The sequence below is a fragment of the Somniosus microcephalus genome, chromosome 10 (genome assembly GCF_052327205.1).
Source record: "Somniosus microcephalus isolate GS21.2 chromosome 10, FLI_Smic_1.0, whole genome shotgun sequence".
Lineage (NCBI taxonomy): Eukaryota > Metazoa > Chordata > Chondrichthyes > Squaliformes > Somniosidae > Somniosus > Somniosus microcephalus.
In genome coordinates this window covers 230,148,775-230,160,910 of record NC_140996.1, presented here as the reverse complement: position 1 = coordinate 230,160,910, position 12,136 = coordinate 230,148,775, and the positions used below count along the sequence as shown (strand labels likewise).

At 54.3% G+C, this 12,136-nt stretch overlaps 1 protein-coding gene across 1 annotated transcript in view; it reads right to left on the bottom strand.

The window, feature by feature from the left end:
• The window catches only part of LOC147112149 (solute carrier organic anion transporter family member 2B1-like), a 128,133-nt gene that overhangs the window by 23,408 nt on the left and 92,589 nt on the right, over positions 1–12,136 (bottom strand). Inside the window, 4 exon segments of the mRNA XM_085999747.1 lie at positions 3,237–3,387; positions 5,244–5,448; positions 7,511–7,675; positions 11,278–11,386. Of these exon segments, the coding sequence (XP_085855873.1) occupies positions 3,237–3,387; positions 5,244–5,448; positions 7,511–7,675; positions 11,278–11,386 (630 nt within the window).

Here is a 12,136-nt window from a genome sequence, read left to right as displayed (position 1 = left end):
GCCGGCCGACAAACAGCCTAATCCAAAATAACAACAGAAAATGCTGGAAAAACTCAGCAGGCCAGGCAACATCCGTGGAGAGAAAATAGAGTCAACGTTTCGAGTCAAACCCTTTGTCAAGACTGAAGGCCGGGCTGGGAGAGAACAAAGGAGAAGTGAAGAGACAAGACTTAATCCAGCCTAATCCCACTTCCCAGCTCTTGGTCCGTAGCCCTGTAGGTTACGACACTTCAAGTGTATATCCAAGTACTATTTAAATGTGGTGAGGGTTTCTGCCTCGACCACCCTTTCAGGCAGTGAGTTCCAGACCCCCACCACCCTCTGGGTGAATAAAGTTTTCCTCAAAACCACTCTAAACCTTCCGACCAATTACTTTTTCACAGGTTGGTTTAGCTGATGAAGTCCCAGGGGTTGGCTGATAATAAAACATAAGAATCAGGAGCAGGAGTCGGCCATTCGGCCCCTTGAGTCTGCTCCGCCATTCAATGAGATCATGGCTGATCTTCGACCTCAACTCCACTTTCCTGCACTATCCCCATGTCCCTCGATTCCCTTAATATCCAAAAATCTATCGATCTCAGTCTTGTGTCAGTGTCAGCCGTGGCTCAGTGGGCAGCACACTCGCCTCTGAGTCAGGAGGTTGTGGGTTCAAGTCCCACTCCAGAGACTTGAGCACAAAATCCAGTCTGACGCTCCCAGTGCGGTACTGAGGGAGCGCTGCACTGTCGGAGGGGCAGCACTGAGGGAGCACCGCGCTGTCAGAGGGGCAGTACTGAGGGAGCGCCGCACTGTCAGAGGGGCAGTACTGAGGGAGCACCGCACTGTCGGAGGGGCAGTACTGAGGGAGCACCGCACTGTCGGAGGGGCAGTACTGAGGGAGAGCCGCACTGTTGCAGGGGCAGTACTGAGGCAGTGCCGCACTGTCAGAGGGGCAGTACTGAGGGAGCACCGCGCTGTCGGAGGGGCAGTACTGAGGGAGCACCGCACTGTCAGAGGGGCAGTACTGAGGGAGAGCCGCAGTGTTGCAGGGGCAGTATTGAGGGAGCGCTGCACTGTTGCAGGGGCAGTACTGAGGCAGTGCCGCACTGTCAGAGGGGCAGTACTGAGGGAGTGTCAGAGGGGCAGTACTGAGGGAGTGTCAGAGGGGCAGTACTGAGGGAGTGTCGGAGGGGCAGTACTGAGGGAGCGGCGCACTGTTGGAGGTGCCGTCTTTCGGATGAGACATTAAACCGAGGCCCCGTCTGCTCTCTCAGGTGGACGTAAAAGATCCCATGGCACTATTTCGAAGAGGAGCAGGGGAGATCTCCCTGGTGTCCTGGGCCAATGTTTATCCCTCAATCAAAATAAATTTTAAAAAATGATCTGTTCATAATAGAGCTGAGGTCAAAGGTCAGTTGTGTAAGCAGACTAGTTTTACAATTGTTGCTTCCTCCTGGGCTACGGCCCATGTTTAAATCTCTTGGCATCATTTTATCCACATCAAATGTTCGTTGTCACATCCATCAATGCTTCCCTTATCATTTTGCAACATCACTCACTGTGTGTGGGGTGTTCCCTTCGTGCCTGGTCCTATGAATAATCATTCGTGCGGTTGTGGGAGGGTGCGATGAGCAGGGACTCGGGGAATATTCGGAGTCGCTGCTCCTGATATGCCGAGCCAAAGAGAATCCCAGGAAGCAATGTTGCCTCTAATCTTTTAACCTTATAATCAGGGCCACTGGTGATTTGTGGCGGTAGCGGGGGACAGATAATTCACCGTTAAACTCAATCTGCTGGGCCAATGTAGGAGTGTTATCCTGCACTCAACCCATGCTATATCTCCAGTACCAACTCATTAATTCTGTGGTATACATGAACTTACGGAGTTTTTACAGCACAGAAACAGGCCATTCGGCCCAATTGGTCCGTGCCGGTGTTTATGCTCCACACCAGCCTCCTCCCACCCCTCTTCATCTCATCCCATCAGCATATCCTTCTATTCCTTTCTCCCTCATCTGTTTATCCAGCTTTCCCTTAAATGCATCTTTGCTATTCGCCTCAACCACTCCCTGTGGTAGCGAGTTCCACATTCTCACCACTCTCTGGGTAAAGAAATTACCCCTGAATTCAATATTGGTGGGGCACTAGTGAGAGCTTTATTGTGCCTCTAACTTGTACAATAGTTGACCCGGAAATGCTATATCTTAAAAGGAAGAAAGTCTTACATTTCTACATCGTCTTCACCACCTCAGGACGTCCCAAAGCGCTTTACAGCCAATAAAGCTCTTTCGAAGTGTAGTCGCTGTTGTAATGTGGGAAACGCGGCAACCAATTTGCGCACAACAAGCTCCCACACACAGCAATGTGAAAATGACCAGTTAATCTGTCTTTTAGTGATGTTGATTGAGGGATAAATATTGGCCCCAGGACACTGGACAGAACTCCCCTGCTCTTCTTCAAATAGTGCCGTGGGATCTTTTATGTCCACCTGAGAGGGCAGACGGGGGCCTTGGTTTTCTATTTGTTCATGGGATGTGGGCGTCGCTGGCAAGGCCAGCATTTAATGCCCATCCCTAGTTGCCCTTGAGAAGGTGGTGGTGAGCCATCTTCTTGAACCGCTGCAGTCCGTGTGGTGAAGGTGCTCCCACAGTGCTGTTAGGGAGGGAGTTCCAGGATTTTGACCCAGCGACGATGAAGGAACGGCCGATATACTTCCAAGTCAGGATGTTGTGTGACTTGGAGGAGAACTTGGAGGTGGTGGTGTTCCCATGTGCCTGCTGCCCTTGTCCTTCTAGGTAGTGGAGGTGCTGCCGAAGAAGCCTTGGCGAGTTGCTGCAGTGCATCTTGTAGATGGTACACACTGCAGCCACGGTACGCCGGTGGTGGAGGGAGTGAATGTTTAAGGTGGTGGATGGGGTGCCAATCAAGCGGGAAGATGGCACCTCTGACCGTGCAGCACTCCCTCAGTACTGCACCTCTGACCGTGCAGCACTCCCTCAGTACTGCTCCTCCAACAGTGCGGCACTCCCTCAGTACTGCCCCTCCGACAGTGCGGCACTCCCTCAGCACTGCACTTGGGCGTCAGCCTAGATTTTTGTGCTCGAGTCTCTGGAGTGGGACTTGAACGCATGACCTTCTGACTCAGAGGTGAGAGAGTGCTGCCCACTGATCCACGGCTGACACCCCAACCGTAGATTATGCTGGTCACATCATCTCAGTTCAGAACTCGTGGGTTAAAACCGTCTCATTCAACTTACCAGAACCTTTTGATGGTCTCCGAAAGAGGCAGACTTACAGCCTGCATGACACGGAGAGATGAATTCAACGCCACTGGTAGCACAGACTGGATTGTAGGCCTGACCTCTGCAGGAACAGCCTTGATTACAGCTCAGTTCAATGCCTGATGTGCTAGAAAATGCAGAGAAAAACGGTTTTAAAACAATATAGTGGATAATTATTCATCAAGGTGAACACTTTCTGCCCACTCTCAATTCTCCCAGGTCAGGTACAGCATGGATTTAGATGCACAATACATTCTCTCCCTCAACAATGAATCTCAACTCCTACAACCACCTCCAAGTCACACACCATCCTGACTTGGAAATATATCGGCCGTTCCTTCATCGTCGCTGGGTCAAAATCCTGGAACTCCCTCCCTAACAGCACTGCGGGAGCACCTTCACCACACGGACTGCAGCGGTTCAAGGCGGCGGCTCACCACCAACTTCTCAAGGGCAATTAGGGAATGGCCAATAAATGCTGGGCCTCGCCAACGATGCCCACATCCCGTGAATTTTTAAGAATCTTATAGTATCCCACACTGCAGCAGTGTGACATTCCACATTCCCATCCCGCTGGCTGGGGGTCTAGAACCAGGGGCCACAGTCTCAGGTTAAGGGGTCGCCCATTTAGGACAGAGATGAGGAGAAATTTCTTCACTCAGAGGGTGGTGAATCTTTGGAATTCTCTGCCCCAGGGGGCTGTGGAGGCTCAGTCGTTGAGTATATTCAAGGCTGAGATCGATAGATTTTTGGACTCTAGGGGGAATCGAGGGAGATGGAGATCAGGCGGGAAAGTGGAGTTGAGGTCGAAGATCAGCCATGATCTTATCGAATGGCGGAGCAGGCTCGAGGGGGCCACATGTCCCACTCCTGCCCCTAATTCTTATACTCTTACTATCAGCCACCCCCTGGGATAATAGCAAGACTGTCAACCCAGTGCTAAACCAACCATGAAATGGGGTCAGACTGTTTTACGGCTCTTTTCCAGCCGTCAGAAAAGCTGGAAACTCATCCCAGGAATCTGGACAAGGGTTTGACGTTAAGCCGAAGAGCTGATAGAGCGTCGCTGTAACCCACTGTGCGGGACGTCCCAAAGCGCTGTACAGTCTATGAAGCACTTTTTGGAGTGTAGTCACTGTTATAATGTAGGAAACGTGGCAGCCAATTTGCGCACAGCAAGCTCCCACAAACAGCAATGAGAGAATGACCAGATCATCTGTTTTAGTGATGTTGATTGAGAGATAAATATTGGCCCCAGGACACCGGGGAGAACTCCCCTGCTGCTCTTCTTCGAAATAGTGCCATGGGATCTTTTACATCCACCTGAGAGAGCAGACGGGGCCTCAGTTTAACATCTCATCCGAAAGACGGCACCTCCGACAATGCAGCACTCCCTCAGTACTGCCCCTCCGACAGTGCGGCGCTCCCTCAGTACTGCCCCTCCGACAGTGCGGCGCTCCCTCAGTACTGCCCCTCCGACAGTGCGGCGCTCCCTCAGTACTGCCCCTCCGACAGTGCGGCGCTCCCTCAGTACTGCCCCTCCGACAGTGCGGCGCTCCCTCAGTACTGCCCCTCCGACAGTGCGGCGCTCCCTCAGTACTGCCCCTCCGACAGTGCGGCGCTCCCTCAGTACTGCCCCTCCGACAGTGCGGCGCTCCCTCAGTACTGCCCCTCCGACAGTGCGGCGCTCCCTCAGTACTGCCCCTCCGACAGTGCAGCGCTCCCCTCAGTACTGTCCCTCCGACAGTGCGGCGCTCCCTCAGTACTGCCCCTCCGACAGTGCGGCGCTCCCTCAGCACTGCCCCTCCGACAGAGCGGCGCCCCCTCAGTACTGCACTGGGAGCGTCAGCCTAGATTTAGGTGCTCAAGTCCCACAACCTTCTGACTCAGAAGCGAGATTGCCGCCCACTGAGCCACTGTCGACAGATCAACCATCAGGCGACAGCTTTAGGGAAGAACCCGTCGATGTGGGATGTTTGTTACCTGTTCACGAATCCATAGTTGTGGTTCACTCCAGCAACCTGCTGCGTCGAACAGCCCAGGAACAGGAGCGGTGTAGATGCACAAATGGAGGCAAAGATGGACAAGAAGCACATGATGGCCGAGCCCCTGAGAGTGATGTTAAACCTCCTCAGAATGGCTCCGCCCATTAAGATGCCAAGCACAGCTCCAGGTGCGTGAATGCTCCCTTGAGGCAGAACAAAAGGAATTGTTAAAATAGAGCAATCAACAACAGACAGCAAACAAAAACAAAGGTGTAAATAATCATCTGGGCCGGTTTTCGTGCACAGAATCAGTGGTGTGAGTTCCAACTGAGGAGGCTCCAGTCCAGGCTTAATGGTGGTCACTGTTATAATGTAGGAAACGCGGCAGCCAATTTGCGCACAGCAAGCTTCCTCAAACAGAAATGTGATAATGACCAGATAATCTGTTTTAGTGATGTTGGTTGAGGGATAAATATTGCCCACAGGACACGGTGGAGAGCTCCCCCTGCTCGTCTTCCAATAGTGGCCACGGGATCTTTTAGGTCCACCGGAGAGAGCAGACGGGGCCTCGGTTTAACATCTCATCCGAAAGACAGCCCCTCCGACCATGCAGCACTCCCTCAGTACTGCCCCTCCGACAGTGCGGCGCTCCCTCAGTACTGCCCCTCCGACAGTGCAGCACTCCCTCAGTACTGCCCCTCTGACAGTGCGGCGCTCCCTCAGTACTGCCCCTCCGACAGTGCGGCGCTCCCTCAGTACTGCACTGGGAATGTCAGCCTAGATTGTTGTGCTCAAGTCTTCTGGAGTGGGACTTGAACCCACAACCTTCTGACTCGGAGGCGAGAGAGAGTGCCGTCCACAGGGCCGCGGCTGACACTTTTAATTAAAGGAACAGTTCACTTCATAACTGAGTAATCTAGAAAGACAATTAGACGCCCACTCATAAAACAATGAAGCAGAGTAAATGGAGTCAGGAGCATTGCGTTCAGTTCTGGGCATCGCACCTCTGGAAGGATATATTGGCCTTGGAGGTGGTGCTCCAGTCTCTGGAGTGGGACTCGAACCCACAACCGTCTGACTCAGAGGTGAGAGCGCCACCCACTGAGCCACGGCTGACACCAGGGATGAGAAAATCCACCAATGTTCCCGCGCGTGGACATCAAGTGAGTCTAGTGTTTGTTTAAATATTCATTCTCGGGGTGTGGGCACTGCTGGCAAGGCCGGCATTTACTGCCCAACCCTGGTTGCAACTAATGACATGCTAATGAGGTGCTAGTGGGGGCCACCTGGAGATTGGGAAACCAGTTCCCCAACAGCCCCCTTCGCCCCCCCATACCCCCGCGCCCCCACCTGCGCCCCCACCTCACCTCCCCCGCCCGCCCCCACCTCACCGCCCCACCCCCGCCTCACCTCCCCCCCCGCCCCCCGCCTCACCTCCCCCCCCGCCCCCGCCTCACCTCCCCCCCGCCCCCGCCTCACCTCCCCGCACCCGCCTCACCTCCCCGTCCCCCCCACCTCACCCCCACCTCCCCGACCCCCCACCTCACCTCCCCCCCCGCGCCCCCACCTCACCTCCCCAGCTCACCGCGCCCCCGACCCCCACCTCCCCAGCTCACCGCGCCCCCGACCCCCACCTCCCCACCTCACCACCCCCCCACCCCACCTCACCGTCCCCCCACCCCCACCTCACCGCCCCCCCAACCCCCACCCTCACCGCCCCCCCAACCCCCACCCCCACCTCCCCACCTCACTGCCCCCCCCACCCCACCTCACCGCCCCCCCCACCCCCAGCTCACCTCCCCTCCCCGCCCCACCCCCCGCACCTCACCTCCCCGCCCCTCCTCCCCCACCACCCCGCCCCCCCCCCGTTTCACCCCCCCGCCCCACCTCACCTCCCCGCCCCACCTCACCTCACCTCCCCGCCCCCCCGCCCCACCTCACCTCCCCGCCCCCCCGCCCCACCTCACCGCCCCACCCCCCCCGCCCCACCTCACCTCCCCACCCCCCCGCCCCACCTCACCGCCCCCCCCACCACCCCCCTCACCTCCCCGCCCCCCCGCCCTGCCCCCCCGCCCCCACCTCACCTCCCCGACCTCACCTCTCCGCCCACCCCCCCCGCCCCCACCTCACCTCCCCGCCTCCCTGCACCTCCACCCCCCCCCCGCCCCCATTCTCCGTCAATTGGAAAAGGGAAGAAAATAAGAGGAATCCTGAGGGAAAGAGTCGAGCTGGGAAATAATCCGCATGTTTTTCCGAGGTGCTCACCGATCAGTAGGTTGGCAAACGAGGCGGTCACGGTGAACTGCTGCTCCAGAAACTTGCCGATGAAGACAGCTAACCCGGACATCAGGGCCGACATGCACACCTGCGCTAACACCACCAACAGGTAAATCGAGCTCCTCAAAGTCCGCAGCAATATACGAGGGAAACCTGAGGGAAAGAGAATCAGGACTTTGAGGTTGGAGCATTGTGTCTTCGCAGAATAGAACCACAGAATCTCGCAGCGCAGGAGGAGGCCATTCGGCCCGTCGTGCCTGTGCCGGCTCTTGGAAAGAGCAGTCAAATTTAGTCCCACACCCCAGCTTTTTCCCCCATAACCCTGCAAAGTAGTCCTCCAAGTACATGTCCAATTGTCTTTCTTATGTCCTTATGTTTACGTCCACCTGAGAGGGCAGACGGGGCCTCGGCTTAACGTCTCATCCGAAAGATGGCACCTCTGACAGTGTAGCACTCCCTCAGTACTGCCCCTCTGACAGTGCAGCATTCCCTCAGTACTGCCCTTCCAACAGTGTAGCACTCCCTCAGTACTGCCCCTCCGACAGTGCAGCTCTACCTCAGTACTGCCCCTCCGACAGTGCAGCATTCCCTCAGTACTGCCCCTCTGACAGTGCAGCATTCCCTCAGTACTGCCCCTCCGACAGTGCAGCACTCCCTCAGTACTGCCCCTCCGACAGTGCGGCGCTCCCTCAGTACTGCCCCTCCGACAGTGCGGCGCTCCCTCAGTACTGCCCCTCCGACAGTGCGGCGCTCCCTCAGTACTGCCCCTCCGACAGTGCAGCATTCCCTCAGTACTGCCCTTCCGACAGTGCGGCGCTCCCTCAGTACTGCCCCTCCGACACTCCCTCAGTACTGCCCCTCCGACAGTGTGGCGCTCCCTCAATACGGACCATCCGACAGTGCGGCGCTCCCTCAGCACTGCCCTGGAGTGTCAGCCTAGATTTTTGTGCTCAAGTCTCTGGAGTGGGACTTGAACCCATGACATTCATCAACAGTAGCATCAATTTAGTCCCATCAACACATGGATTTTGCCTCTAGGCTTTTTGTGTTCTCTCTTTCCCCTCCAAGTGAAGGATTATATTGTACACCAACCACTTAAGCTACCAAGTCCATGTAACTACTTGTTTTCCCATATGTGGGGCTTTCTTGCATTGGCAGCTCTTTGGGGCCTGTGTCAGCTTGTTTGAAGCTGTCACGGGCGACTGCTGGGAACGGAAACGGACACCCTCACATTATCTGATAAAAGAGGCCTTTCACTGCCGGGAGTGAGTGCTCGCTGACCTACATTAGCTCCTGTTCCAGCAATGCCTCGAATTAAAAATCCTTCCATGACCAAGAAGGTAAGAGCCCATGGGATCCAGGGTGCCTTGGCGCGTTGGATCCTAAACTGGCTGAGTGGCAGGAGGCAGAGGGTGATGGTCGAAGGATGCTTTTGTGACTGGAAGCCTGTGTCCAGTGGGGTACCTCAGGGATCGGTGCTGGGTCCCTTGTTGTTTGTGATCTACATAAATGATTTGGATGAGAATGTAAAAGGTATGATCAGTAAGTTCGCAGATGACACGAAAATTGGTGGGGTGGTAAATTGCGAGGAGGAAAGCCTCAGGCTACAGGACGATATAAACGGGTTGGTCAGATGGGCGGAAAAGTGGCAAATGGAATTTAACTCTGAAAAGTGCGAGGTGATGCATTTTGGACGGACAAATAAGGCAAGGGAATACACAATGAGTGGTAGGACCCTAGGAAGTACAGAGGGTCAGAGGGACCTTGGTGTACATGTACATAGATCTCTGAAGGCAGCGGAACAGGTAGATAAGGTGGTTAAAAAGGCATATGGGATACTTGCCTTCATTAGCCGAGGCATAGAATATAAGAGCAGGGAGGTTATGATGGAGCTGTACAAAACGCTGGTGAGGCCACAGCTGGAGTACTGTGTGCAGTTCTGGTCGCCTCACTATAGGAAGGATGTGATTGCTTTGGAGAGGGTGCAGAGAAGATTCACCAGGATGTTACCTGGGATGGAGCGCCTCAGCTATGAAGAAAGACTAAACAGGCTGGGGTTGTTTTCCTTGGAGCAAAGAAGGCTAAGGGGGGACCTGATTGAGGTGTACAAAATGATGAGGGGCATAGATAGGGTAGATAAAGAGGAACTTTTCCCCTTAGTAGGGGGGTCAATAACAAGGGGGCATAGATTCAGGGTAAGGGGCAGGAGATTTAGAGGGGATTTGAGGAGGAACTTTTTCACCCAGAGGGTGGTTGGAATCTGGAACTCACTGCCTGAAAGGGTGGTAGAGGCAGGAACCCTCACAACATTCAAGAAGCATTTGGATGAGCACTTGAAATGCCATTGCATACAAGGCTATGGACCAAATGCTGGAAAATGGGATTAGACAGGACAGGGGTGGATGGGCGGCGCGGACACGATGGGCCGAAGGGCCTCTTTCTGTGCTGTAAAACTCTATGACTCTATGACTCTATGACCTCACCACCCCTCCCCATCTCTGTAACCTCCTCCAGCCCTACAACCCTCCGAGATCTCTGCGCCCCTCCAATTCTGGCCTCTTGTGTCCATCCTCAATTTACTTCATCCCACCATTGGTGGCCGTACCTTCAGTTGCCTGGGCCCTAAACTTTGGAATTCCCTCCCTGAATCTCTCCGCCTCCCTGACTCTCCCCTCCTTAAAACCTCCCTCTTTGACCAGGCATTTGGTCACCTGTCCTAATATCTCCTTATGTGACTCGGTGTCAAATTCTGTCTGATCAGCGCGCCTGTGAAGCCCCTTGGGACGTTTTACCACATTAAAGGCGCTATATAAATGCAAGTTGTTGATGTGTGTGAGACAGAGTGTTTCCTGGACCTGAGTTAATCAGTCTGAAACAGCTGCTGTTCCCCAAACAATCTTCGGACTCCACATCCCGTGTCCAAAACAGTAACCGGAACAAACAAAAGTGACAGATTCTGTCCAAGTTAATCTCAGCAGTAAATGTCAGCCAGAGAGCTTTCTGTGAAGCCAAACTGTTGTGAAATGCACAAGAGGGGGGGTTGGGTGGAGGGGGCAGGCACATCACCCTGAAAGGAAATGACCCCTGCGTCCCCTCTCCTTTCCAACATGTCACTATTTCCATCGCTGGTATGCTAAACCTTTACAAATCACTGGTTAGGCCTCAACTGGAGTATTGTGTCCAATTCTGGGCACCGCACTTTAGGAAGGATGTGAAGGCATTGGAGAGGGTGCAGAGGAGATTTACTAGAATGGTTCCAGGGATGAGGGACTTCAGTCAAATGGAGAGACTGAAGAAGCTGCGATTGTTCGCCTTAGAGCAGAGGAAGTTAAGGGGAGATTTAATAGAGGTATTAAAAATTATGAAGGGTTTTGATCAAGTAAATAAGGAGAAACTGTTTCCAGTGGCAGAAGGGTCGGTAACCAGAGGACACAGATTTAAGGTGATTGACAAAAGAACCAGAGGGGGAGACGAGGAGAGTGTTTTTACGCAGTGAGTTGTTCTGATCTGGAATGCGCTGCCTGAAAGGGCGGTGGAAGCAGATTCAATAGCAACTTTCGAAAGGGAATTGGAGAAATACTTGAAGGGAAAAAATCAGCAGGGCTCTGGGGAAAGAGTAGAGGGGGAGTGGGACTAATTGGAGAGCTCTTTCAAAGAGCCGGCACAGGCACGATGGGCCGAATGGCCTCCTTCTGTGCTGTGAGATTCTATGGTACGATAGCCAATAGGCCAGTGGGAGAAACTGAGAAACCTACTCTTAATGAACTGCAACAGCGACAGGTTCTGCGTTACATCCTCTTGTTTGGACTTTAATTCGTTCAATTTTTTTTCCGATTTGCCTTCACTTTTGGCATCCTTAGATTCCTGAAAAAGAAACAGAGAATAAGAATCCCGATCAATCGCATCGATGGTCATTCCTGTGGATTCATCTCCCTCGACAGCACCTCCCAAACCCGTGACCTCTTCCACCTAGAAGGACAAGGGCAGCAGGCGCATGGGAACACCGCCACCTCCAAGTTCCCCTCCAAGTCACACAACACCCTGACTTGGAAATATATCGGCCGTTCCTTCATCGTCGCTGGGTCAAAATCGTGGAACTCCCTCCCTAACAGCACTGTGGGAGCACCTTCACCACACGGACTGCAGCGGTTCAAGAAGGAGGCTCACCACCATCTTCTCAAGGTGCAAATAGGGATGGGCAATAAATGCTGGCCTTGCCAGCGACGCCCACATCCCGTGAATCAAAAATTGACAGGTTGCCCCAAGTCCAACAGTGCCCACTGGTTGATTGCGGAAATATTGGTTGATCGGGCAGCGTTATCTGGGAAGGCAGGGCTGTGCTCCGGGACAATGGGATCGCAATTCCTGCACTTATGCGGGGATCGGTGCCCTCCAGCGCTGATCCCATTGCAGCCTGCGGGGGGGGGGGGTGGGGGGGACCAGCTCTGGAGGACATCTTGGCTGCGGCAGGAGCCCGTGCTACTGTCAACCCATCGTCAGCACTCCCTTGTCCCAAGCTGCAAATCCAGCCTCCGTTGCCAGGCTCACGGGACCCTTCACCCCTACCCCCCCTACACCCCACTCACAGAATCACCTCAAATTGGTCCAAGAGGA